This window comes from Lacerta agilis, chromosome 9, assembly GCF_009819535.1.
Source record: "Lacerta agilis isolate rLacAgi1 chromosome 9, rLacAgi1.pri, whole genome shotgun sequence".
NCBI classification, from domain to species: Eukaryota; Metazoa; Chordata; class Lepidosauria; order Squamata; family Lacertidae; genus Lacerta; species Lacerta agilis.
Window position 1 is genome coordinate 3,892,720 of NC_046320.1, and position 27,874 is coordinate 3,920,593.

General features: G+C 42.4%; 1 protein-coding gene across 4 annotated transcripts in view; it reads right to left on the bottom strand.

Moving 5' to 3' along the window:
• Positions 1 to 18,401, bottom strand: part of FOXJ2 (forkhead box J2) — a 32,623-nt gene extending 14,222 nt beyond the window's left edge. For 2 of the 4 annotated variants that reach the window (XM_033159526.1, XM_033159523.1), the window contains exons 1-2: positions 17,717 to 18,391; positions 539 to 891 (exon numbers count right to left, since the gene is read on the bottom strand). In XM_033159526.1, the coding sequence (XP_033015417.1) occupies positions 539 to 871 (333 nt within the window). In that variant the 5' untranslated portion in view covers positions 872 to 891; positions 17,717 to 18,391. Of the gene's footprint in view, positions 1 to 538; positions 892 to 17,716 lie in introns of all 4 variants that reach the window. The other 2 variants (XM_033159527.1, XM_033159525.1) reach the window with 2 other exon arrangements.
• Between the last annotated feature and the right edge of the window lie 9,473 nt (positions 18,402 to 27,874).

Sequence of the window (27,874 nt, forward strand, 5' to 3'; positions counted from 1 at the left end):
TTATTATTCCACTCTTTATCTGCATTGAACTAGAAACTATATATATGTACTTATTGCTGATGTTTTTCTGCTGACTGCTTCAGGATGTTTCATGGGAATAAATTAATAAATGAAATCAACAAAAAATATAAAAATTCCTTCCAGTAGTACCTTAGAGACCAACTAAGTTTTTTTAAAAAATTTAATTTGTTTTGACTATGGCAGATCAACACGGCTACCTACCTGTAAATGAAATCAATGTTATCTATTTTAAAGATACAGGAGGGACTTCAAGCGTATAGAAGAGGCATGCAGAATTGAAGTTGAAGACTGAAATACTCATTTGGGAAAGTTTCACCTCCCCTCTGGTCAAAATTTAGAACTTAAGTACCTTGAGGCGGAGATTTATTTTTGTGTTACATTCAGTCTGTAAAACACCATGCACATTCATGGCGCGATCATACAACGTAATGTTAAATGGGAATGGATTTTCATAGGAGCAGAAGCTGGAACTTCTGCTCCTATGAAGGAACGTCTGAGAATGACCTAGTCTTCTTACCTTCCACCCAATGCCAGCATTCTTATAGTAGGGAAAGTTGTCACAAATCCAGCGATAGATCTCGCTGAGGGTCATCTTCTTGGCCGGGGATGAATTGATAGCATAAGTGATCAGGGTGGCATAGCTGTAGCGCGGCTTCCCATCCTGGTGGACTGCAGCATCGTCTTTGCTCAAGGTGGCATTGGGGTCAGTGGGGGAGCCAGGAGAGCACTTCCGACCGGCCCCCGGGGGACCTGACTGGGAGGCACCCCCTAATTTCTCAATAGTGGCTCGCAGAGTGAGCTGTGGGAGCCAATCAATGGAAGTGAGGCTGCTTTCCAGATCAGAGGCCATGATGCTGCAGGCAAAAATGTCTGCTGTGGAGAAAGAGAGATACAGATAGATGAGGCTGTTGAAATATGATCACATTATACGGTTTTTTTCTCCTACAAGGAAAAAGAAAACCTCAGTATGGCCAAACAAAAGCTGTATCACCAATAGCTCAGTTTCTAAAGCCACAGATATTACTGCATTTGCTTGGTTATGTGTAAGAACTATATAGGTCAGGATGGAAGATGACAACTTTCTGAGCCAGACTTAGAGAAGTTAGCACAGGCTTGTATAAAAGTCACTCTTTTCCTTACCAATGGAGAGTAAGAATCCTCTCCAGGCAACAAGAAAGAGAAGTGCTAAAGAAGTTGAACCACAAATTATTGCAACATGCAGGTGAGCACAGGTAAGCTCATAGAATTTTGTGTGGGTTAGTTACAATGCATCATGGTCACTTTCCCATATTTGGACATTTAAATTGTATTTCTCGGTGATGTTCTGGACACAGGCGGCAACCATTTTACATGGGGGTTCTGTTCCTGGCCCCCACATGCATCAGTGCAGCACACATAAGCCCAACCCTCACCATTAAACCATTGCCCCCATTCCACCCTCTTCTGGGTCCAAAAGGACCCATGCGTCAATTGGACATGCAAAATGGTCGCCACCTTTAAGTTCTGATGCATATCATGACTGCTTTGAAAAGAAGGGGGAAATACCCCCACCACTCTTATTAGAGTGCTTCTGACACGAGAGGAGTGAAATATGCCTTGAAAAGTTACGCCACCATGTTGAGTGCATTCAGCACTGGTATGTTCTCTTGCACAAGACCCATGAAATGAGCAGCAGCCACACAAAATTCTGCTAGATTCTACCTCATGAGCTGCATCTGTCTGGCTCTCGTTCTTTTGCCCTTAGTGATAAATAAAATCTACTGCCTGAGGCAGGGATAGCACTCGCCCAAAGTTTCTGAGATCAACTCTGCAACCTGTGCTATTGCCCAGCTAATTTTGGGGAAGGGAACCTCGACTGAAGAAAAAGGGTAGCTCTGTAACAACACTTCCCTCCAGTACAGAACTGTCATATACATTTAAAAGACTGGCAACTAACAAGCTCAGCTAACGGATTAATTAATAAGCAGACAAGTAGTGACTGAATGACCACCTGGAGGGGAAGGTTTAGTTTCCCTTGCAGGTTATTTCTCATGTGAGCAGTCCAGCGGAGGCAAAGAGACACCCATCAGAGAGTGAATGTAACAATTAGTTGTTTCTTTTAAAAAAAAACAAAAAAAAACAGGTATTCTAGGATGACAGGCAGCAGTTGCCCCAATCCGAACATGTATGCACTCAGTGTATATTCTACAGCGCTACTTTCACAACACAAAATGAGCCTATCTGGTCTTAAGGACTCACACAAGTGTTCAACAGTACTTGTTTCATTACTCTCTCTCAAACGTGTATGTATCTGCTAGCTTAGACCCGCTTGTCACACTCATAACCTTTAACAGTATATCACATATGTTTTATCAGTAGTCTTTAACAACAAGCTTAGAATGGTGGGCTGGTGCTACTGCCTCTGAGTTAGGGGTACATACATTAAAATCACTGGTCAGTGGACAATTTGACAGTACAATGATGTATGAGTACCACTGGGTACTTGAGCCATATCAGCACTGTAAGTTACTACAGGATTAAAAGGTTTATGATGATTTACCAAATCATAATTTCAATGGTGCCAAGTTCTAAAATGGTCTAGTGGGGCTCAAGTCCATCACCCCTAATTCCTCTATCTGTCAGAGGCAAATGCCAATATTAAAACGTATTCAGGTTAATATCAATCCAAGCCTACTGATATCAGCAATGCTATCTCATTAAGCTAAATATAATCTCTTTCCAACAAATTATTGTAATAGGCTTATTTCTCTTACTAATTCCCCATAAAAGAACCAAGGACATTTTTGACTCTTCCAGGATCTAGAAGCAGTTTTAGCTTTCAATGTTACAGTATTCTTCCTCTAAATCAGAGAAACTGTTTCGGAAGGACTGAAAGTGAAGAGCAGAGAAAGCAATTGATAGCCCTTGCAACCAAAGAAAGAGGTAACCCTTAACCCACAAATGAGATTGCATAGTATGACAAGGTTTGAGGGGAACTAAATCCTTTGCCCTCTATCACATTCTGTGATTTTTCTACATTTGCATGGATTTTAGCATATATACAACCCTGTTCACAAGGCAATCTGTGTGGTCCAGAAAGGCAATGGAACAAAAAAGAAATATGCTGCTACCTTTCAGCATTTAACAACCAACACATTTCAATATAAGTGCCATTTTGCTATTGCTCTCCTGAAATCGTGGAGTGCAGTGACTAACATGTGTGACCTTAGGGTGAAAACTGAATCCAGCCCCTAGTCTCAGATTCCCTGCACTGTGAATGCCAATGATTGGTAGAAGGTGGTATTCTGCTTGTCCTGCTCTTCTGCTAAATTCTTTCATCCTTGCCTCATCCTGCCATGGCAAGCCATGCCTCTGAATTCACACAACAGGGTTTGAGAAGCTTTTCACATGCAGTGATGAGAGCTTTACGGTTATAAGCAGGACAGACTTCTGTCTTGAATGTGCTCTGTGACAGAACTCTAAATATCCATTTTGGAATCATGCTGAAATGTGGTGCCTGAGACTTTGACTGGCACAAGGCTAATGAAGCAAGTTTCAACATCACCTGCTACTATGAATTTTTCTTTTTTATTCTTTTATTGTTGTTCACATTGTTCCACAAAAAAGAGAATTATCCATATCCATCGACACAATGAGAAAAAGTAATATACCAAATAAAGAACCATAATACTGTACACTAAATAATATACTGAACACAAACCCATAATATACCAACTAATAATCACAAAACGATAAATTAGAAAAAAGGTATTCTTGTTGTAGACCAGACTTCCCATCCTACTATGAATTATTCTTATTATGTATATTTTCTTACAAATGCTACCCACAATTTGGGAGGGGGGAGGGCTCATATGTGTACGGTAACTGGAATTGGATGTAAAGTTCAGCTAACAATGCTAACATTTACTTTTACTTTTTTTAAAAAAAGAAGTAGTACAGTGGTACCTTGGTACTCAAACGCCTTGGTACTCAAACGCCAAAAACCCGCATATAAGTGTTCCAGTTTTCGAATGTTTTTTGGAAGCCGAACGTGCAATGCAGCTGTCGGCTATTGTGTCCAGGGCACCTGCACCAATCAGAAGCTGCACCTTGGTTTTCGAACATTTCGGAAGTCAAACGGACTTCTGGAACAGATTAAGTTTGGTGTTTTTTGTTTTTTAGGCTTTTTCGGTTAATATGTTTTTGTGACTGTGTGGAAGCCAGTTCAGCTATTGATTGATTGATTGTATGACTGCAGAAATGGATAAAATCCCACATCCAAACAATGACTATCATCAGTGCAGGTGAGAAAAAAATAATAATTTTAATCATCTACAATACTGTCTTATTCATTTTATAGTACAGTACATTGATTATTGCTTTCATTTTATGGATCAATGGTCTCGTTATATAGTAAAATTCATGTTAAATTGATGTTTATGGGGTTGTTTTTAAAAGTCTGGAACATATTAATCTATTTTGCATTACTTTCTATGGGAAAGTGCACCTTGGTTCTGGAACGAACTTCCAGAACGGATTAACTTTGAGAACCAAGGTACCACTGTACTGTATTTCTAGCTGGTTTGGTGGAGAGAAGAACATCAACATCAATGTGTGTGAGTCCCATTAAGAGGATATAATTTGAGGGTCAAAACCAAAAGGAGGGGTTTCAGTTAAGATAAAGAGACTGAAATGCTTAACAATCCCATCTGAATGCAAATATTTTAAACTACTGTAACTCAGGCATCCATCATCAGATTTTTCTGAAATTTGACCAAGTAAATTTTGTAAGCCAAATTTCATTTTGATATGACAGGTTGTCCATTTACAATTTTTTCAGAATGAAAACTCTAGCTGATTTAACTTTATAGGCACTTCCAAATCTGTATGATCAGCAATTACCCCTATCTAGCATCTATTTCTCTTCCCTTCTTCATCCATTGCCACCTTCCAGTAGATAACACAATAGAAGTGAATATAAGGGCTCAGGCTGGGAGAGCCAAGCGATAATGTGTAATATAGGTGAAAGGAAGCGCAGATTCTGAGAAAAGCAGATTCTCAAAATGGCACAGCAAAAGCATCAAGTGCTAAACAAAAATGGGTGTGTTTTTTTTTTAATGCTGAAAAACACCCAAGTTTTAGAGCAGGCATAGAAAGAATGCAGGCATTCAGGATATACTTCACTTTTTACTGGAACCCTGAGGTTCATCAGCTGCAGCCAGGTACAAAACTGTAGCTGGGGTGGCAGAGCCCATTCAAAATGATGGCTTTGAGGGAGTCAATTACCTACTTCACCCGACAGGCCACACACTTGGATGACCTGAACAAAGTACAAACTATACCTGAGTAACTATAGACAAGGGATTTTCAAATTCTAATGTGTGGGGTATGAGAAACTTGTGTTGTTGCTATAGTTAAAAAACTGGGAGTCAGAAATCCTTGCTCATCTACTGCAAATCATCCAGCCATCATTCAAGAAGCCATCAATATATCCTGATCTACCTCCTGCCCACCCCGACTCTAAACCATTTTTCTAAAAAGCATTGATCAAGAAGCAACCAGTGTAGCAGTTCCAAGTACCGGATAGCTTTATCTTTTTAAAGAAAAAAATTCTTCTTCTCATGTTCATGAAAAATTGGATACAAGACTGAACGTTACCTTGAAACGCATTGTTCCAGGAGGATGATAAAAACAAGACTCATCTCTCAACAAGACACATCAAGTTACACTTGCTTTTTATTGTTATAACCTGCCCTGGGACCTTATGGTGAAAGGTGGGTAAGCAATCTAATAAATCAATCAAACAAGCCCTTACAAAATGTTACATTTTGTAAATGAGTCAATTAACCAAATATTTGTAAAACAACTCAGTTTGGCAGCTCTACACATTTTACCCACTATCTATAAACTTAATCCCAAATCTTCTTTCTTAACTGCATTTTCTAATACAGTTATTGGGTCATACAGTAGCTTGCCATCTCTTCAATTTTTATTTTTATTTTTATTATACTAGTGACTTCACAAATGCATATACAATATTAAAAATATAGTATTTGACAAGGAAAATAACGATGGCATCTAAACAAGGTGAATTTAAAAGAGAGAAGGGGGGGACACATGGGGTGAAGGACAAGCATCATATCCCACAAGTAGTGAAGACTTTTAAAATTGGAAGCATATGGCTATATGGTTAGGAAGGGGGTTGTCCTACCAATGCTATTTAGGAAGTGGGAAGAGAAAATAACATTTTTCTTGTCCTTTCCCATTATCCAGAAACCTTGCTGGAATCAGTTGCTCAGGTTCAGGGCTGGAAGGCAACCAGCCACAAACCTGAGCCTTTTCCAGAATAGGCAGGGAAGTTTTTAAGAGAGTGGGAAAGAAAAAAATAATGTCTCTTTTCCTATTCCGTTCCTGAAAACTCCCCTCCTTCTGAAAGTTCTAACAGCACTACAAGGCTGGCTGGCAGCTTGAATGCAGCACAGTTGGAGGCTGAGAATAGACTGAAACATTATTTCCTATTTTTTTACCCTCTTGTTCCCTCCAATATTGGGCACTTCCACACTTATCAGTGTGAAAATGAAATGGGATTACCCAAAATCATGGTAGTACTTGCTACATGATGGGGGATTTCCTAGGTAAATTAAGAGAAAACTATTTATAAAACGTACCAACATCCTGTGAACTTCTAGGAAATTTTGACAGTGCAAGTCTTTGTTTTTCTTTTTTAATGGTATAAGAGGTTGTAAGTGCTTGAGCAGGCCAATTGCATCTAACAGTAAGAATACTATAGGTGGGGATTTAGGTCAGGGTGGGGGAGAGATAAAGTTCAAACTCTCTTTTTACAAACACTGATCTCACTGGAAAAAGACTAGAAAAACACCACATATCTGGACAACAACAGAGGAAAAGAAGTGGTCTCTGGGTGGGAATGCCTTAAAATGCATTTGGCTGGGCAATAACAGTTTTCATCACTGGTATTCTACTGCCTGTGAACACACACATCAGTCACATGCAACTAGGCAAAGACCCCTGTAGTTGCTTCATCCATGAAGATGCTGATGCCAAAGAGAATTTTAGCTCTACTTATGTCAAGACTAGATGGAGACAGCACGCTGGTACCATGGAAAGACAGAGAGGTAAAACAGAGAGGTAAAACAAGGGGGTTCCAGGCCACTTTCCAGTGGCTTTCCCAATTTCCTTTCCTTTATGTGTAGGATGCTGAAGCGACTGGATGTCCACAACACAGAATAAAAATAAACATCCTTTGATTTTTAAATAGTCATCCATAAAGTATTTCAGGTTGTTTTACAAGTTATACTAAGAATAAACCCTTGAATCAAGGGTTTGAGGCCTGGCAAGTAGGCAGGGACAAAGAGTCTCATATCTTTATTTTGCATCTACAGCCATTTACTCTTATTCTAGATGAAAAACACTCTCACATACATATTACTTCAGCCATAAGTAGGCTGGAAAAAAGAGCAACTCTTTTGTGTCTTGTTTAACCACCCTCACTGTGAGGACGACGCATGTTTAAAATGAGTAATGCGTAACTAATCTGTTCTAAAGGATCATGAGTACCGGTATGCTCCATCCTAGGATTCTAGTACATACTCTTAGTGTTTTAGAACTCCTAATTTTAGACTGAGAATATTAAATGCAAGATCTTTCAGATATGGTCAAAAGATACACTGGTACAAATCTCAGATTAGCAACATCAAATTAAAGAGCGCAATGTGAATTTATATTGTATAGCTGTATATACAATTAAGACCAAGAAAAAGGTCCTAAAAGTTTACAGGTTGTAGCTGCCTTCTCACAGTAAGCATGAGATTGTATGAGGTGGGCAGAAGCAGCAATGCCTGTACAGTGGTACCTTGGTTTATGAACTTAATCCGTTCCGGAAGTCCGTTCTTAAACCAAAACATTCTTAAACCAAGGCGTGCTTTCCCATAGCAGCGGGGGACTCAATTTACAAATGGAACACACTCAACAGGCAGTGGAACATGTTCTGCATCCAAGGCAAAGTTCACAAACCAAAACACCTACTTTCAGGTTTTTCAGCGTTCTTAATCCAAGTGGTTCATAAACTAAGCTGTTCTTAAACCACTGTACTCTCTCTAATTTTGTGTTATGCCAAACCCTTGTGACAGTCATGAGGTGACTGGCGCAGTCAACAGTAAAATAAGAATATGTAAGACAATTCTCAAAAGACATTTTTGGACAATATCAAATTCCAACATGAATTTGAAGTTAGTGGTGTCAGTGTTAGCTGGCAGGCTACATTCTGAAATGCAGGTTGAAGTGTTCACAGATTTCTCAGCTTGGCCCTCCAAGATACAGGCTTCCCCGCACTTATGTGTGATCAACTTGCGTGCAACCATGTATATGTTTAGTGCTGGGGAATAAATAAATAATTCACTTCTAACCTGAAATGGCAGGAGAGATCTGGAAAGCCTTTGTGGCTCATGAGGAGGCCCTTCCTGGATGTCAGTGAGCCTAAAGTCCAGAAAAAAGACTCTGAGGGCTCCAAAATGGCACATGGGAACCATTTTGGAACCCACTCAACAGCTGTTGGGTGGGAAGCTATATGTACTGCAGCAGGCTCCCCACAAAACATAACCCCCGTCTAAATTGGGAGCCACTTGCAATTAGTTGCTGCCCAGGAAACAATATATAGGCAGTGATCGTTTTAGGCACATCCGATATGTGCATAACCACACACACATGCATCACACCAAACCCAGGAGTGACCCGAAATGTCACAAAAAGGGATGGATGCAGGCTTTTTCAATCGGTGTTCTGATTATATGCAACTTCACGCAAGCGTGCAATGATCCAGAATGCAACCTCTGCACAGAGTTGCCCGTATACTTTTAATATTGGGTTGATTAGTGTGGAGCTTTGCCCCACCCTAATTCCACACTAACTCATCTCTGTTTTTCAACACCCTTCCTTTAAAACCAACTAGTATTCCCCTTCTTTCCTTGATATCAACACTAAAACCTGGGAAGATACCCCATATCCCCAAGAAAACACCAGACATCAGAGAGATTAAATGGTCATGCCTGCCATACATTTCTATTCTGATATAAAAGATGTTCTATGGCACCTTAGAGAGAAACAGATTCATTGAAGCACAAGTCCATGTCATCAGACACTGTCCTGTGTTCACTGTGACAGACTAGACTAGAATGTTTCCTACTATTTGTCCCAGTTTCTGTTCAGAGTAAATGAACTATTTTGCCCCCTTAGAACTTATTAGGATTAAAGTACCGGTACTTTGATATGGGGTTGTGAGATTAGCTATGCTGCACCTTCTAAGACTAGCCAAAATGTTTTTGCACTCATTGTGAACTGGGCATCTGCAACCTCTGCAGGTCTAGAAGTAAAACAGACTCAAAAATAAAGACCACTAGAGCCTCAAGTGTCAGTTAAAAGGTAAAGGTACCCCTGACCATTCGGTCCAGTCGCGGACGACTCTGGGGTTGCGGCGCTCATCCCACTCTATAGGCCGAGGGAGCTGCCATTTGTCCGCAGACAACTTCCAGGTCATGTGGCCAGCATGACAAAGCTGCTTCTGGCAAACCAGAGCAGTGCACGGAAACGCCGTTTACCTTCCTGCCGGAGTGGTACCTATTTATCTACTTGCACTTTGACATGCTTTCGAACTGCTAGGTGGGCAGGAGCTGGGACCAAGGAAAGCAGGCTGGGGAAGGCTGCCCTAGAAGATGGTACAAAAAACTAAACATTTTTGAGAGAAGTGGATAGTGAATTAGTTACTGAAATAAAAAGACTATTCCCAAACACAAGTGTTATGAATACCACAAGCAGACACAAAGAAAAAAACCCTGACAAAGGGAAAGAGCTGGGAGAAGCACAACACCGTAGGAAGAAATGAGAACATTAATGATGGAGGTGAGAAAGTACAAGACCCAAAAGATTCAGGTAAGGATTTTGAACTTGATGCAAGAATGAACATCAAAAACCCACTAAATGGAAGAGGGAGCTGACATTTGAACCGAGACACTATAGCAGCAGATGAAGATAAAAGTCTCCCTCCTTTAGAGAACCTCAATGTGTCATGGGAGTAAAAAGAAGAAAACTACTACGTGCAGTTCAGTCTGGGAAAACCCCAGCAAATCTACAATTATCTATGCCTATTGTACAATATTTGCAGTTTGTAAAATTCTGGATGCCCCATGGGGAATGAACTATAAAATATTCAGATAGAAAGCTTTTGTCATTGAGCTACTAAAATGAGTGATAGAGCCTATACCATGGATTTCTGCACACACATTTTGCAACTTTATCACAATTTTTTTTCTGGCTTGCCTCTGAAGAGTGTGGCCAAACTAGATGCTACACACAGGTGTATGTAACTTCCCCCCTACATTTTTTAAAGTAACACACACCCTAAAAGTAGTGAAATGGTGATGCTGGGGAGCTGCTTAACTTTAGCCCCACCAGCTGTTTTTTCACTCAAAATATAAATACCCTCCCAAGCTACTTTTCCACTTGTAATGGGAAGTCTGAGTGGGAAAATGACCAGAGGTAAAGGGTTAAATGGCCCCAACTCCACGTTCCTCAAATTAAACTTTCAGCTTTGTTAAGATACATTTGGTTGGTTTTCATTTTTTTAAGCTGCAAAAAAATTATATGAAACATAATAAATGTGATATCTGATTACAAGAGTACTATGGTTGCAAAAACAACCATCAGGGGCAGCTGGCACCTGAAGTACAGTCGTACCTCAGGTTACATACGCTCTGGGTTGTGTACTTTTCAGGTTACGAACTCCGCTAACCCGGAAGCACAACCCAGCACGCACGCAATTTGCGCATGCACAGAGCATTTTTCGTGGGGGGTTTTCTGGTCTGTGCGTGCACAGAATGAATTGTTTGGGTTACGTCCTTTTCGGGTTACATACTGTAACCCGGAACGGATTAAGTACGTAACCCGGGGTACCACTGTATGGAACTGCAGAAATCAGTGTTCGAAATTCTCCAGGCGCCAGGCACATTTTGCTACTGGCGTGGGTTCAATTGCAACTATGTGGAAATTTCTGGGTGCCAGATTGTCAACCACAGTTTAGAAACCTTTGCCTTAGTCCATAGTTTCCACTTTGTATATTTCTTCTTCTTGCATACTGGGACAAGTGAATTGTTATAATAGTCAAGAAATGTAGTTGAGATCATAGAATTGTAGTGTTGCAAGCAACCCCGAGGGCCATCTAGTCCAACCCCTTGGCGAGTAGACATTCCATTGTGGCAACCAAAACCTAGATTTAAGGTGCCATTTGGTGCCTAGTTTATATATCTGAGTATCTAACACTGGAAGAAATACAACTGTAGCTAATTTCTGTTAGTAGACACTCATAAACAATTGATATTTATGAGCATTTACTCTGAAATCTAAAAGGTCAGTTTAAGCGTAACAAGGGGATGAATGAAAGGGCTCTTCACAGCAATGGCAAATTAAAACACTAGAGTCAAGTGTTCAAAAGTTAGAACCACAATTAGAGCAAAACTTACAATAAAAATCTTCACTCCAGAGCAGTGTTTCCCAACCTGTAGGTTATGACCCACAAGTGAGTCACGGGCTCTGTAAGTTATCCCAAAATAATTAATACTTTTATTCCTTAACTAGTACAAGGAATACCTCTTGCAACATTTTGCTGGCATTTTATAGTTCTGCGTTGGCACTTATAACGGAACAGTGGAAAGGCTAAAGTCTTACATTTTAACACTTGGGAACTAGTCTATTGTGACAGATCCAGCAACAGTTTGCCACAGAGGTGTTCTAAGCAGCCCGCGCATCAGAGTCACTCACAACAACCCCTTGTATGAGCACCTTGTGATGAACCACCGCTGGATCTGTTTCCAGGGTTAGTTACTTGTTAAGTCAAAGGTGATTTGAAGTTTGCTTTGTCAAAATTTGTCCACTATCCTTCTGCAGAAGAAACACCAGAAACTTGAGTGATGTCACTCAAAGTTGCCTTTATCTGTGCAAAAAGAAAAACAACACACTGAACTGTTGTGTGATAGGACCCTCAAACATAAATTATCGGAACTGAAGTTATCAAAATTTTGGCTTCATGTTACCAAAATTACTTAGTTACCACTGAGTATCCTGAGTTTCCTGATGAAGCAATATCTGTGTTGCTGCCATTTGGTAGTACATGCAAGACAGGTTTTTCAGCAATGACTGCTATGGGGACAAAAAAAGTAGCAAGCTATGTATCAATAAAGATTTGAGGCTATGTCGAACAACCAACGAACTCTGCACTGACTTGCTCATTGGCAAAATTCAATTCCAACACCCCACTGATAAATTGAATTTATCATGAACAAAACTATTAAAAATATTCATTTGTTTGTTATATCCAACACCGATTTTGTAACCGTATGTTTTTAGAACAATTTTTATAGTTTATGAAGCAATACCCTGCAATCCTATGATTAGTGTTCTTACATTCCCATTTAAAAAAAAAACTGTGAGTAACTTTGTAAGTACTATACATATTTCAACAAATTCCACATTAATAGGCACATTAAGGAAATTTTTGCTTGAATGCCTTGAGCAATGGTTATAGAATACACAAAGCTGGAGTTAAACTGCACGAAACCAACAGCTGCCATAAGGTTCAGAGTTTAAGTGACAATAAACTGATGGGTCACAGTTATCAAGTAAATCTGGACTTGTGGTTCACCATATCAAAAAGTTTGGGAACCACTGCTCCAGAGCACTATATGCCAGGTTGTATTTGACTATAGAGCACAATAGTTAAAAGTCCCAGGAGGCACAAGGGTAAGGGGAAAGATATACACTAATAAATAACAACAACAATAATAACTAACGGGTAACTACTACTAGATAAATAACAATAATAAATAACAGGTAGCTACTACTAGACCAGGGGTAAGCAACCTAAGGCCCGGGGGCCGGATGCGGCCCAATAGCCTTCTCAATCCGGCCCGCGGACAGTCCGGGAATCAGCGTGTTTTTACATGAACAGAATGTGTGATTTTATTTTAAATGTATCTCTGGGTTATTTGTGGGGCATAGGAATTCGTTCATTCCCCACCCCACCCCCCAAAAAATATAGTCTGGCCCACCACATGGTCTGAGGGATGGTGGACCGACCCACGGCTGAAAAAGGTTGCTGACCCCTGTACTAAAGTCTGATAAGCCAGGAAAGTCCAGGTACTATCAGACTGGATTCTGCCCCAGCTTCTGCCCATTCCCCATGCCATGCCATTAAAAAAAAAAAAAGTTGACAAGCCTAACTAACTGTGAACTGCATCCTGCTTCAAATTTCTATCCGCCTCTTTAAGGATTACAACCCATAAATCCCTAAACATTAACTGTCATTCCTGCAGATACCTTCAAATGACAGTCAAGGTATTACAGCACACAGCAATACAAAGGACTTCCTGTATGTTTTTGAACAGCCTGCACTTTCCCTCATATTCTCAGACAGAGAAATGGGGGAGAAAATCTTCAGCAGATGGGTAGGATGCCATTCACATTCACAATCCATGGTGGCTTTGTACAGATCTCCCTTCTGTACCAAATTCCAGGCCAAAACTAAAGTTTCTGACTATACATATGCGGAAACGGGCCAACCTCTACACTACTGTATGTTCTAAACTCTGCTAGTCAAGTGGGTGTAAAAGTGCACTGCTATCAGCATTTCTATCATCACCTTTGATCTAATGAAGAACCAGCTGCCTTGCATGAAGGAACCAAAGAAGATGTAGACTCAGGTTTGTACCATTGTCATGTACCATAATCAATTAGGTCATACAACATTTTCTCCCGTCCTCAAAACCAACTAGATATCTATGGAGCAGCATTAGAAATTCCCTAGGTGCCAGGTGCATTTTGCAACTGGCCCAGGTCTAATTATACCTCTAGAGGCCAGATGGGCAACTGACATCTTCATCTGCCTCGCCCGTCCAGCTTTCTTTTTTTTTTTTTTTTTCGCCCGTCCAGCTTTCTTAAGCAGGTAAGCAGAAGAGCTTTTTAAAAATGCATTTATAGCCCACTTTTTTCTCCATGGAGTACATGGTTCACCCCCCCCCATCAGTTAATTCCTACCCTGTGAGGTAGGTTAAGAGGCTGTGCCTGGCCCAAGGTCACCCAGTGAGCTTCATGACTGAGTGGGGATTTGAACCCTGATCTCCCAGGGCCTAGTCCAACACTCTAACCACTACACCACACTGGCTTCCTAGAGTACTTCTGCTATGGGGCATCTCTATATATTAAGTAGGTAAATATGGGGAAAGCAGAAGAAGTCTAATATTTTCATTGAAACTTGAATTTGATTTATTCTGGATTGTTTTATTTGATGTTTTAATGTGTTGTGAACCGCTTTGAGATTTTTTATTTAAAATATAAAGCAGTATAGAAATGAAATTATTAATAATTACTAACAACAACTTTCAGTGGAAAAAATTGTGCCAGACATTTTGTTGTGGTGACCATAACCTAGGTTTAAGATGCTATTTGGCAATTAGCTTATAAAGTGGTACCTCTGGATAGGCACACCTCCGGTTGTGTATCCTTCAGGATGCGAACATGGCAAAACCGGAAGTATTTTTTCAGGGTTTCGCCATGCACGCATGCACAGAAGCAGTCCCTCCGGTTGCAGAAACTTCGGGATCCAACCAGAGCTCCGGAACGGATCCTGTCCGCAGCCAGAGGTACCACTGTATATCTGAGTTTCTAACACTGCTACAGAGGAAACTTTTATTAATTACTATTTTATTTTATCGCACTCATTTTAAAGTTTGCTTGATATTGATTTACTATTATACACAAAATGAATAATTTGTACTCAAAACCAGAATAAGTTACATTTTGTTGTTAAGTAACTTTGAATAACCTTTGGAAAAGTGTGATATAAAAAGTTAAAAGGCCTCAGTAACATTAGCAGATCACACATATCTGCAGAAGCTTCAGACAAACGTTAACTTCTGAAGAGAAATGTACAATGAATGAGAATTCAATCCTGCTTGTGTCAGGTAGTGGCATCTGACTGTGAAGCCCCAAATTCCAGGTATGTAGGGTCTGGTTGTGGCTACTCATGGTGACAGAGCAGGCTCTGACCCAGCCCCAAAGCACTCTTCTTTATTATTCATTCACATATTTGAGATATTAAGATGTTGTTTTCAAACCCTCTAGGCAGAAGGCAAGAGGACCACTGACCTAAAGCACTTACAAATTTAATGAAACTAGACAAAATTCAATTAAAAATTGATTTCAAGCATCAACAATATTCAGATTTTCAAATTGTTTTTCAATTCTACAGACCATTATTCTGATCCCTCTGCCTTAGACACATTACTTTTTAAAAACCCTAATTAAATAAACATGCAAAGAACCAGCATCATCTCCAATTATCTTTCATTATTGCTTAGGCAATTTCTCCTACAACCACTATTTAACAAGCCTTTTTAGACTTTTTGGGCCATGTTCCTAAACAGACTTGTTTTACTTTTGAGTTAACATGCATAGATTATGGAATGAAAACTCAAAATCCTTGCTAATCATCATTAACTTGCAAGTTCACAATTCTCACTGCTATGTAAGAGATGCCAGAGGAAGGAGATTGCTTACTCTGACATATCAAGAAGATGAATCTAGGTAACTTTTAACTAATTTTCTTAGATCTATAAACTGAAATTTTTTTTGGGGGGGGAAATGCCAGATTTTCAAGTTGTGGTACATTAATTAAAGTTATGAAGAAGTACACTGTGAGATGGTCCAAGCTTCTTCCTCCCATTTCTTTTCCCACCTTTTGCTTACATACCTGGGTCACAACAATTGAACCATTCCACCAAAATACAGGCAACTGAATCCACTGGCAACTGGAGGCATTGATCGGGTAACTGTCACCCCAATTTTCCATTCCTCACAGCCAAATTTTATAGTAGAGAAATTCTTATTTTATTGCAGTGAACTATTTAGATGCCATTATTGGGCATTTTAGTTCTCCAGAAAAATCTACCTGTCCAACTGGAATGCTCCATGAAAGTTTAAATGGAGGGCTGTTACTCAGCTGAAGAAATCTGAGTCCATTAACTTCATGTGTTTTAGCTCATTAATGATATCTGCATAAAATCTGCACACATGAAAAGCAGTAGTTCTAAAGGGGAAAAAAGCATGTTACAACCTGCCTTGAAAAGTGGTGGGTCTCTCTTACAGAGAGAGGTTGGATAGCCCCCTATCAAGGATGCTGTAGCCATATATTTCCTGCAGCAGCAGGGATTAGGGCTAGATGCCTTCTGAGGTCCCTTCTGACATACCTTCTGTTTTCAGATGATGCAATTGCCTATGTCACAGCAAGTATCATCTAAAAAAGGCATCCCCCCTTCATATAGAAAGGAATACCTTTTTGTTATGTGGCCTTTTTTAAATAATTATTTGAACCAAAAACGATCAATATGTTTCTAAAATCCACTCCCTATTAAGCAGAGGAATTATGTTCATTTATCAAAATGCTTTCCATTGATTAATCTAACTATTAGTCAATTAAAATACTGCAGGTTAAAAAAAACCCAGGCATGGGCAATCAATTTTAAACAACTGGGCAGTTTTGAATTTACATCAATTACATTCAGAAAAACCCCATAACTCCTCCTCTGAATACTTTTACTGGGAATACTCTAGCAGTAATTACAACAAGGAATCTTTTGAGCTTAGATTGCTTTTCAACTGATTTAGTCCCAAAGTGGATTGAGATGTCAGAGGTACACCTCAAGTTAGCATTCCTATTTTTTCCTCAAAGTGACCACTGTCAATGGAATCTATAAAAAGCACTATCTGAAGTGGTTGCCCCTTAGGCTTCTATTTCCTACCAGGAGCAGCTGCAGTGTGTAACTTGCTCTAAGCACTGCTGCCAAAGGGATTCCACAACCTGAGATTTAACTCTCCCGTCCCAGGGCATGGGCACCAAAATTTGTCTGTAATATTCAGTAAAGTAGGAAGATCAAATCAAGGACAGCACTGGTGGAATGAATGCAAGGCCTTCAAATGCACTTGATTTCACATACTGCAGACGTATTTCTCAGTCCAAATCCAGAAGATCATACAGTACTCTGACATGAATCAATGAGCAATAGCTAAAATATCTGGGTTCTAATCATTAACACGCATTAGAATCCCTATTATTACCCTTTGAAAGAACGAAGGAAAGAGAATTAACCGTACACCAAAAACAAGAAGATTCACACTTGAGAGACTTAACATAGTCTTATCATCTATAGCTTATGTCTCACACAGAGTTCAGCATGTACAGGATTGTGCTGACACCACCCGAGCACAGTTGCATTAATGGTGTGATGTTACATCTGAAGTAAATAATCACACACACTCCACCCATTAACTTTCAATCACTGTGAATCTTTCCTCCTAAATGGTAAGATATATAGATACCCCTGACCCCCACCCAGACCCAAAGTGCTGAAAAACAGTGTTGCTTACAATTCCTTGAGGCAGGCTCTCCACTAGAAAAATCAAACAGGTGAAATTTTTTTTTTTAATGGAAAGCAACATATTCCAGAAAGCAAGCCAGCAAAAGATAGAGAGAAAGGAGGCATACAGGCTTCTAAATCAGAATATTGAGAGAAAGAAAATATAAGGAAGAATGCTGGGGAGAAAAAAAACAGAAAAATAGACAAGGCAGGGTATGTGATGCAATATTGTCACTCACATTAAGATTTTCTGCAGTGGATGCCTCTGGACTTATTTCAACAAGAGAGATGTCCTTCACACTCTGCACATAGGCCTCATGCTCAAAGTGATGCTGCTGTGGGTAGAGATCAGCTTTGGGTTTCCAAACCCTTATGCTACAGGTATATTCCTCCTCTCTCCTGTTGACTAGGCTTGAAAGATGTTCTCCTCCTTTTTCTTTGTTGGTGAGTAGCTATAAATGGGAACAACTTTCACCTCCTTTGGTAATTAAGAGTTCCTTATTTTCTTCAAGCTAACACACACCCTATTAGAAATCTTAGGGAACAAGCATCTTTTTCGTTTATCCCAAGGAGTATTTGTTTTTCCTTTTAAACTGCTGCGGGTCCTCTTCTCTGACAGCTGTTTGATACTATCCCGTTTCCTATGCCTGTCAAGCGTCCCCTTCCCCTTCACAATTGATATTTGACAGCAAAATGGGGTTCTCTCCAGAGGGAAGGCTGCTCCTCCTTGCTTGACTAGCTTGAGGAACTTATTTATAAAGTCGGCGGCTCCAACAGGCCAGTGGAAAATCTGCTTTGTTTCCTCGTCGGCGGGCAGGTAGGTACCGATTTTTAAGTTGCAGGAGAGAATTTAAGAGGGAAGTGGTGGCTGTGGCTGTTGTGGCGGCGGCGGCGGGGGGAGGGCGGTTTAAAATAAAAATACGACGGTACGAGAGACGAGGTCGGTGCTTCCTCCCTCCCCTCTGGCGGTCGCTACGAGCTCTCCTTCCCGGCCGGGGCTCCTTTCCCTTCCATTATGCCGAGAGTGGCCTTTAAATCCTCGGTCTGAAGCCGAGGTGGGCAAGAAGAACTTGCGGGAGTGGACAACTGACCCAGAAGCGGGGCCTAGCTGCGCGCTCTCCGTCCTTGGCCGTGGATTTCAGAGCCAGCCTCTGCGGGGGAAGGAGGCGTGGGGCGGCGGGCGCGGTGGGGGCGCTCCTCCTGGGCCTCCGCCTCCCCCCGAGATTATCCCCCTCCGTCTGCGCAGGGAGGGATCTTTCCCCCCACAAGCTCGGGGCCGAGCCGGGGATCTGGCGGAAGGGAGGGAGGGAGGGAGGGAGGAAGCGGGAGGGCTGCGCGGGGCGGGGGTGGCGCCGCCGCTCGCTCGCTCGCTCCTCCTGACTCGCTTGCCACTGGAGGCCGCGGCGGCTCCTGGGCCTGGCGCTGCTGCTGCTGCTGCCCGGACTGAGGCCCGCTCGCGGGGGTCTTTCCGAGCGGGGCGGCGGCGGCGGCGGCGGCGGCTAGGCAGACCCTCTGCAGGCCCCGGCCTCGCTGCTGCTGCTGTGCTGCTGCTCCTGCCGCCTGTCGCTCGCTCCGTGTGCTCCGGGGCTGCGGCTCCACTGCAGGCCCCGGCTCCTCCCCGGCCTCCGCTCCGCCTCCCCCGGCTCCCTCCAGGCCGCGCCACCCCCGCCTCCCCGCCTTAAGGTGGCTCCTCTCGCAGGAGGAGGCGGCGGGGCCCCGGCAGAGGGGAAGCCGACCCGCTTCTTCTCCATCTCCTGACGGAGCCCTGAATCCCGTGTGTGTTTAAACACCCCTTTCCCCTCACGAAAAGCGCCAACGGCCGACACCCCCTTTCCACCGCTCGTGCCCCCCCTCAGCCAGGCGGAGGATGGGGCTCCGGATTTGCCTCCCCCTCCTCACCCCCCCCCGCGGTGTCTCCCCTCAGCTTTTCCTGCGAGTAGACTCGGCTCCCCGGTTTAAGTTTAAAACGTACAAATGGGGGTGGGGGGGAGCTGAGCCCTAGTCGTAAACGAGTAGCTCCTATTTCGGAGTTCTGCCCATAACGGGGCAGGAAATGCACCATCTTATTGTGGGCAGGGGGTGTTTGTCCGTTCTCGGAAAATGAAAACGGGGACAACTGTGCGTCTGAAAGTACTTTGTAAAACCCGCCTTGTCTTTCCATAAAAAAGAGGAAGCAAAAAAACCACTCGCTGCAGGAGCACCTTGTGGCAAACCATAACCAGATCTGCCGCCAGAGTTAGCTAATAGTTTAAGGGTGATTTGATGCATACATTTGCCCACTACTTTTCTGCTGGAGTTTTTTGAGGGTGCGAAACCCATTTGCAACTGATGTCACTCAAAGTTGTCTTTGGACAAAACCCTTTCTGGACTGTCATGTTGCAAGGCCCTCGAAGGTGCATTGTTTGCAAGTGTCGTTCTCCAGATTTTGGGTTTGTGGTACCAAAATTACTCAGTTATGACTGAGTATCCAGACCTTACTGACAAAGCAATAAATGTGATGCTGCCATTTGGTCCTAGAGTCAATTACCATTTTGCACAGGGGTTATTTTCCCAGCCCTCATGCGCATATAAGTGCACCATGTTCCGCCCCATCCCCCATTGTGCCCTTATAGTGATGTGTTTAGTGACGTGTTAGGATCACTAATGTGTTCGGTGCCATGTGCACATGCGCAATCACGTCATTTAGACACGTGTCAGTCGGCTGTTGCGTGTACGGATCTTTGTGAGACAAACTTTTCACCATTGACAGGTGGGTAGCCGTGTTGGTCTGCCATAGTCGAAACAAAATAAAAAATTCTTTCCAGTAGCACCTTAGAGACCAACTGAGTTTGTTCTTGGTATGAGCTTTGGTCTCTAAGGTGCTACTGGAAAGAATTTTTTATTTTGTTTTCACCATTGACTATCTGACAATCATCAGATCTGACATTGAACTACTTGTGGCAAAATTCAAGCTCAGCCATCTCACTGATACTTGCCAAAATGGACTTTATCATAAATAAAAGTATTAAAAATATTCATAGCTTGTTATTTTATTTTCACATATTTATACAGGAAGCAACAATCAATATTCAACCATCCCACCCACACTGAAGCACAAAATTTCTATTTAATTACATTTCACTTTCAAGTTATTTTAAGTTTTTAAACAAAGGCATCATTCCACAAGTCCTTGGAGGCCTAGGACATCGTTTGTCAAACTGGTCTTCAAGCTTCATTCAGGTGGTCCATTGTGTATTTGCATTACATATTCATATTGATCTTTAATTTTATTTCTATTGCTGTTTTTATTTCTTAGATGAAGTCTATGGAATTCAAATTGTAATTCAATACAATGCTATACAAGAAATAAAATCAATAAACATTCATTTAAAAATCACACAGCATCTCACAGAGTGCCTTACAACTGCTTCAAGAGACAGACAAATGATTACATGGTCCACCAAGACCCTCACCAATATTCAAGTTGTCTGTGGGGGCATGAGAGGGAGTTTGGGAACTGCTGATTCAGGACAAAAAGTCTGAGGTGGTTAAAATAAACAAGCTTACATAGGGAAAGTGAACAACATCCAAATTTTTTGCCTGGGATAAAATTCTCTTGATTTTAACACAAAATTTATTTAGACAATTTAGCACAGACAAGAAGACCAGCAGGCGATAGCTGGAGAAGCAGCAATTTTTTATGCCTAACCCTCCATGCACCCATGCCTAACGCTCCATGCACCCATGTTTTGTTATGCCACCACATGACCATGGCAGCCATTTTCTAACTGATGCCCATAGCACTTTTTCAAAAAGTGCCCACTGGTCCAAAAAGGTTGTTGACTCCTACTTTACAAACTTAGTTGGTCTCTAAGGTGCTACTGGAAGGAATCCCCCCCCCCCCACACACAAACACTTTACAGTTACTTCTGCAAAACTGAAAAGTGCTCGGCAGGATGCTAGAGAGTCCCAGAGGACACTTGGGTGTATGATTTGGGATGAGCAGAAATTTAGTTTGGGGTTCCCATCCCATGTTCCCCCCCCCATACCTATAGTTGTGGACCTGAGTGCAGCACCACTTGAACACCTTACTGTATAATGAAACAAAACTTTAGGCCAAAAGTGATGTTAGGGTGTCTGAGACTGTCTCCATGTGGTATCTTTTATTTAGGATAGCAGCCCAATGCTTATTTTGAGATGAATTATCTCCAAATGCTGATTCAAAAATATGTTGGAAGTATAGTATTTGGTATGTCTAACCCAAGACTGAATGGGATTTATCTGGGAACATAGAAAATTGTTGCTGTTTTTTCATTCAGATCGTTTGAGCAATGGGGAGCTAGGGGATCTAGAAACCAGCTTCAGCCTTGTTCAGCCACAGATAGATACAGTGGTACCTCTGGTTGCAAACAGGTGGCCTCCTTGGCACACAAGGGGCTGCTCCAAACCTGCAGCAACGTGAGTGGCAGGTGGTAGGGTGGCCTGTGCACGTTGTAGAGTCCTCTTTTGAATGCTCCCTTCACATACGTACAAGAATTCCTGTGGACAGAAAACTCTTGCGGTGGGGTGGATGGGGTTGCACCCCTGTTCTTTGCCTGTTGGTCTTGCTTGCAAGGAGTCTTTGAGAGGGGAGGGAAATCCTTCAAAAATGAATCTCTGGTTGTACTACCAGTACTTCAAGCACCGCATTCTGCTGCATGTGTAAACAAGGTACAAGAGAGGAAAGGAACAAAGGAGAAAAATAGCAGGGTCGGTGGTGTGCTTTGTTAAGAGCTGAGTAGGCCACGGCCAAGGCCAGCTTGCTGTCAACCCTCCCTGCTGTTCCCCACTGCTATACAGGTGAAACGCGAAAAATTAGAATATCGTGGAAAGGTTCGTTTCTTTCAGTAAACCAACTTAAAAGGTGGAACTAATATATGAGATAGACTCATGACATGCAAAACGAGATATGCCAAGCCTTTATTTGTTATAATTGTGATGATTATGGCATACAGCTGATGAGAACCCCAAATTAACCATTTCAACTTTGGGGTTTTCATCAGCTGTACGCCATAATCATCACAATTATAACAAGCAAAGGCTTCACATATCTCGCATTGCATGTCATGAGTCTATCTCATACATTAAACTCCAGTAGCTAATGAAAACAATTGCTTACATAAATGGACTTTTCCATGATATTCTAATTTTTCGAGTTTCATCTGTAATACATAGCTGTCACCCTCCTTGCTGTTTCCCAATGCTATAAGGGAATTTCCCGCAAAAAAAGGAAAAGGTTGACGGCAGGCAATGACGCACTTTGCACAATGGCAAGGTTGGAGCGGAGTGGGAAGGGAGGCTCAGCAGGGAGGGAGACATCTGTGTATGGATGCACACTGCACATCAATATTCCGTGGCAGGGAGAGGGCACTGCTACAGAGGCGAGCACCTGTTAGGACCAGCACGCCATTATTTCTTTATTTTCCGGAACAATGAGGACTAGGCGCGCCCTTTTAAAAACGCCACGGAACATTCTGCCGCTTTGCACAAGCCTTGAGACGCACCGTGCGCCCATGAATGGCGGAGGAGGGCCGGGTTCTTTGAACAGGGCGGCGGGCAAGCGCGCGAGGCCACCTTAAGAGGACGGCGGAGTCGGCGCGGCGGCGCGCAGGCGGCTCCTCCCAGCCCCGTGTCGGAGGCAGCCGAGGAACGTGTCACGCCTCGGCCGGCGGGAGAGCGGGGGAGACGCGCGCCCGCTGCGCCCTCGCCAAATGGCCGTCGGGGCGCCGACGCACGGCGCGGAAGCTTCCCTCCGCGCGCCTCGTCGCGGGTGGGGGGCGAGGGGAACGCCAAGAAACCCACGGGGATGGAGGGAGGGGGGAGGCGTCTGCAGAAGCGGAAATTACTCGCCTCTTCCTTGCGCGTCGGGGAGGATGGGGCCGTCGGAAGGGCAGGGGGGCCGCCCCTTGGGAAGCGCCGCCGCGGACAGCCCTTGCCCAGGCAAACCTGGGTCTGCCCATGGTGGAGGGGGCGTGTTGGCCGTGCAACGTCCCTTTGACGGAGCCAGTCCCCGAAGCCAGGTGAGGCGAGCGCCTCAGGCAGCAGCATCCCCACGTCGAGCTTTATTGCTCCCCTGCTGCCGATTTAGATCTTCATCCCTTCTTCCCTGTCGCGGGGGGGGGGGGGGCGCCATCAAATGTCTTGGCCAGGCCCTGGCCAGTCTAGATTTCTTGTGGGTCTGGTGCAGACACCTGCAAGCAGAATTTTGAGGCCGTTTAGCCACACTTTTACAAGAAAGATGCACTTCACTGGGTTGCCCAGGGCACTACTTGAGTTGTGCATCAGAGATGTCTTCAACCTGCGTTTGAAAGTATAGTTGTCTTTGCTGTATTCCTGTACATCTGCTCTATGTAGGTCTTTCCTTGTTGCTTGATCCAGAAGCTGCAGTTAGTGCAGGATGCTGCAGCACAATTGCTTTATTAGAAAATTGGAGTCCTTGGAGAATACAGGAAATAAAGTAGGAAGGTTGCAAGGACTCAGGCCAGGATGGCAATAAACAATGGTTTTCTCTATTTTTGTTGTTGAAAGTATAAAACAAATTCCAGTTACAACGATTGTTAATTCCAGGACAAGGCCCTGTTTCGTTTATTCTTCATCAGCTATCGTTTCTTAGTTTTATGGTCAAAGTGTACCGAGTGTGTCTCACCTGTGCTCAAGAGATCTGCACCAGTTGTCAATTTGCTCCTGGGCCAGGTTCAAGGTATATGAGGCCCTTAACAACTTGGGACCAGTATCCCTAACAAGATCGCCTTACCCACTCAACTGCTTTGGTCAGCGAAATTGGTACCACTACAGGTGCCACATAATACCTGTCACGCATTTGTAATAATTTGATTGTTTAGTGTGGCAGCACCTACACTTCGGAACTCCCTGTCTGTTGAGATCATGTAGGTGCCTTCACTCTACTTTTTTCGGCGCCTGCTAAAAACATTTTCATTTATAGAAGCCTACCCAGATGTTTAGAAAACTCGAGTAATTTTAACATCTGTAAGTTTTAAAGTATGGTTGTTATTTTTTCTTGATTTTACTGTTTTATATTTGTAAACCACTCTGGGTGTATAAGTTCAGGTGGTGTATAAATTTTATGAAATAAATAAAATAAAATAATAATGTAATTTGTTGAGATAATCATTAAAGCTATCATATACCTACATGCCTGGAAGCAAGCCCAGTGAATTCAGCAGGACTTACTTATTGATAGACGTGAATAGAATCACACTGCCATTTGCTTTTCCTTACCTGATAGCAGATGTGGAGGAGCCCAGCTCCTGCTCTGGACACAGGGTGTGGGCATCTGAGAGACTTTTCACTCATTCACTGCAGATGGAATGGAAATCATCTTAGACAAAAGTCCTCACCAGCCCCAATGGGAAACTAGTTTTTCTTGAGACTCCTAGTCACACAGGGGAGCCAATCACTTTCCCTTTTATATATATATTTTTAAAAATCATATTTATTCTAAACAAGGGAAGGGAAAATTACAAGCCATAGAACAATTTCCATGGGTTCCATGATCACTGCAGATGGTGACAACAGTCACGAAATTAAAAGACGCCTGCTTCTGGAGAGAAAAGCAATGACAAACCTAGACAGCATCTTAAAAATCAGAGACATCACCTTCCCTACAAAGGTCCGTATAGTTAAAGCTATCCCAGTAGTGATGTATGGAAGTGAGAGCTGGACCATAAAGAAGGCTGATCGCCAAATAATTGATGCTTTTGAATTATGGTGCTGGAGGAGACTCTTGAGAGTCCCATGGACTGCAAGAAGATCAAACCTATCCATTCTGAAGGAAATCAGCCCTGAGTGCTCACTGGAAGGACAGATCCTGAAGTTGAGGCTCCAGTACTTTGGCCACCTCTTGAGAAGAGAAGACTCGCTTGAAAAGACCCTGATGTTGGGAAAGATTGAGGGCACAAGGAGAAGGGGACGACAGAGGACGAGATGGTTGGACAGTGTTCTCAAAGCTACCAACATGAGTGACCAAACTGCGGGAGGCAGTGGAAGACAGGAGTGCCTGGCGTGCTGTGGTCCATGGGGTCACGAAGAGGCGGACACTACTAAACGACTAAACAACAACAACAACAATTTGTAAAAAATAACTTAGGTTTTTCCAAAAAGACTAAATGCATATTGGCTATGTAAATGTCAGGTATAGATAGCTGAATTACCCTTAGTTTCTATTCGAGAAGGGGGGGTGGTAAACAAGGCATTACAACACCAAACACACAGCAAAACCCAGAGTGTATTTATATAAGCCATTTCTCTCCCACCTGACCCACTTCCCTCCCACCCAATTTGTACTCTGGAAAAATAAATGTTGGCTGGGCAACCACTGCCCAGAGCAGCTCCAAGGGTTGGGATAAGTAACCTCTGGCCCTCTGAACACTGTTGGATCACTGCTTCCATCATCTCTTGAGTATTAGCCAGGCAGACCTGGGGCTGATGGGAGTTGGAGTCCAACAACATCTGGATGCCACATGTTCCCCATTTCTGGTTCCAAGCTAGCGGAGTAAGCAAAAGCAAGTTACCTGAAGTTGCTGCTTTCTCCAAAGGGGAAAGCAGGGAGGCTGGAGAGCGGTGGGACTTAATGGATAACATGGTGTCATTAGAGAATGCTGCCTGTCTCTGAACACAAGCCTCAATGACTCGTCCCTGTCACCTCCAACCAGTGTTGAGTGTTTAAAGACCCCTCAGAAGTTCTGTCTTTTTATTTCGGTCAATAACCAGTAGAGAAGATAAGAAAACAGAGCAGATGAAACAATAAAATATTTTAAGTATATAATTAAATGTAGAGTTAAAAACATTATAGAATATTTAAAAACAATGAGAAATATAAAATGACTATATAAAAATGGTTAAAAAAACAAGGTAAGGCATTAATTTAAAATTAAGACAAGATGGGAGCACGTTAAACTTAGCCTGGGTAAATGGTTTCCTAAATTTTGGAATAGTCAAATTGGTCAGATAGCAGGAAGAAGCGCCCGCCCTCTGTCTCTAAAAGTTAGAAAAATAGAAGCTGCATTTATGCAGTTTTACAACGCAATATCCCAAATGCATTGACATATATTTTCTTTGGCTTTTGCATAACCCATGGCAAGAATAGCATTTGGTGAGAATCCTAAATTTAGTACTTTTTCATTTACCATCTTCCACCTTGACTGAAATGTGCCAGTAAGGATCAAGAGGGCTAGGCCTTTAGACATGAATAAGAGTTTTAGCCAAAATTTTAATCTTAAATATCCAGATCTGAGATTCAGTAGAAATTTATTCAGTCTCTAATCATAGAAGTGCATTGGGCACACATTTTTGAAGGCTGAGAACACTTCTCAGAAATTTTGTTTGGACAGATTCTAGAGCCTCAAACTGGTTAAATGTGCGTGTTTGTGTTTCCGTACAGCATTTGTGGTAAGATCTTAACACTGAACACCTGAATTGCTGAGGTAACATGCTAAACTAAATAAATTAGTGAGTTATGGCTCTGTTGTGCATTTGCTATCGCACTTCAGTTTTCCAGGAGCCGGTAGCTTGAAAAATTATTCCCAGATATTTTAAAAATTTGACCTGTTCAATTAGATGTCCATTGATTTGCCAGCAATGTTTGCATCGTTTCCAAGTAAAAACTAAAACTTTAGATTTATCATAATTAATTGTCAGCTGTTCAGTATTAAAATAGGCATCAAAGCTCTTAATATCTGTCTCAGGCCTACACATGACAATGACAGGAGTCCTACATCATCTGCATAAAGTAGAATACATAGGGATCTCCCTGACAATTTAGGTGAATGAGAATTTGTTTCAGAAAGTATCTTCTTGACCAAGGAGTTAATATGAATGTTTAACAGAGTGGGTGCAAGAACACAACCTTGTTTTACTCCCATATATGCTGGTATTACGGTAATCTAGTTAAGTGACCTTCATAATACAGTAGTGGTTAAAAGTGAGAGCTGGGAACTCCCCGGTTCATGTCTCACATCATCTAAGAAACTATTGGGAAACTCAGCCCCCACATGCAATGTGCAGATAATAATTCTGGTTTCTCTTGAAGGGTTGTAAGTATAACTGAACTAATTCACATCAAGCACTTTGAAGAGGTAATATTATTCTTGCTCCGAAGGAGTAACTCCTAACAACTGCATTGTTGCACAGCAGCAGATCCAGATGTGGAGAAGCACCACAAGGAACAGATTAACACAAGCAGCCGTGTGCAGCATTAGACCTGTTTACAAACCAGGGTGATGCCTTTGTCACAAGTTTGTAACTTCTGTGGAGCGGAGTCGTGTGCAGGTCCTGGCTTCTTGGTTTAAGCAGTCTGTCTGTGGAAGAGACAGCGTCTTTGAAAAGACTTAGTAGAGTAGCGTAAATAATGTCTGTGACTC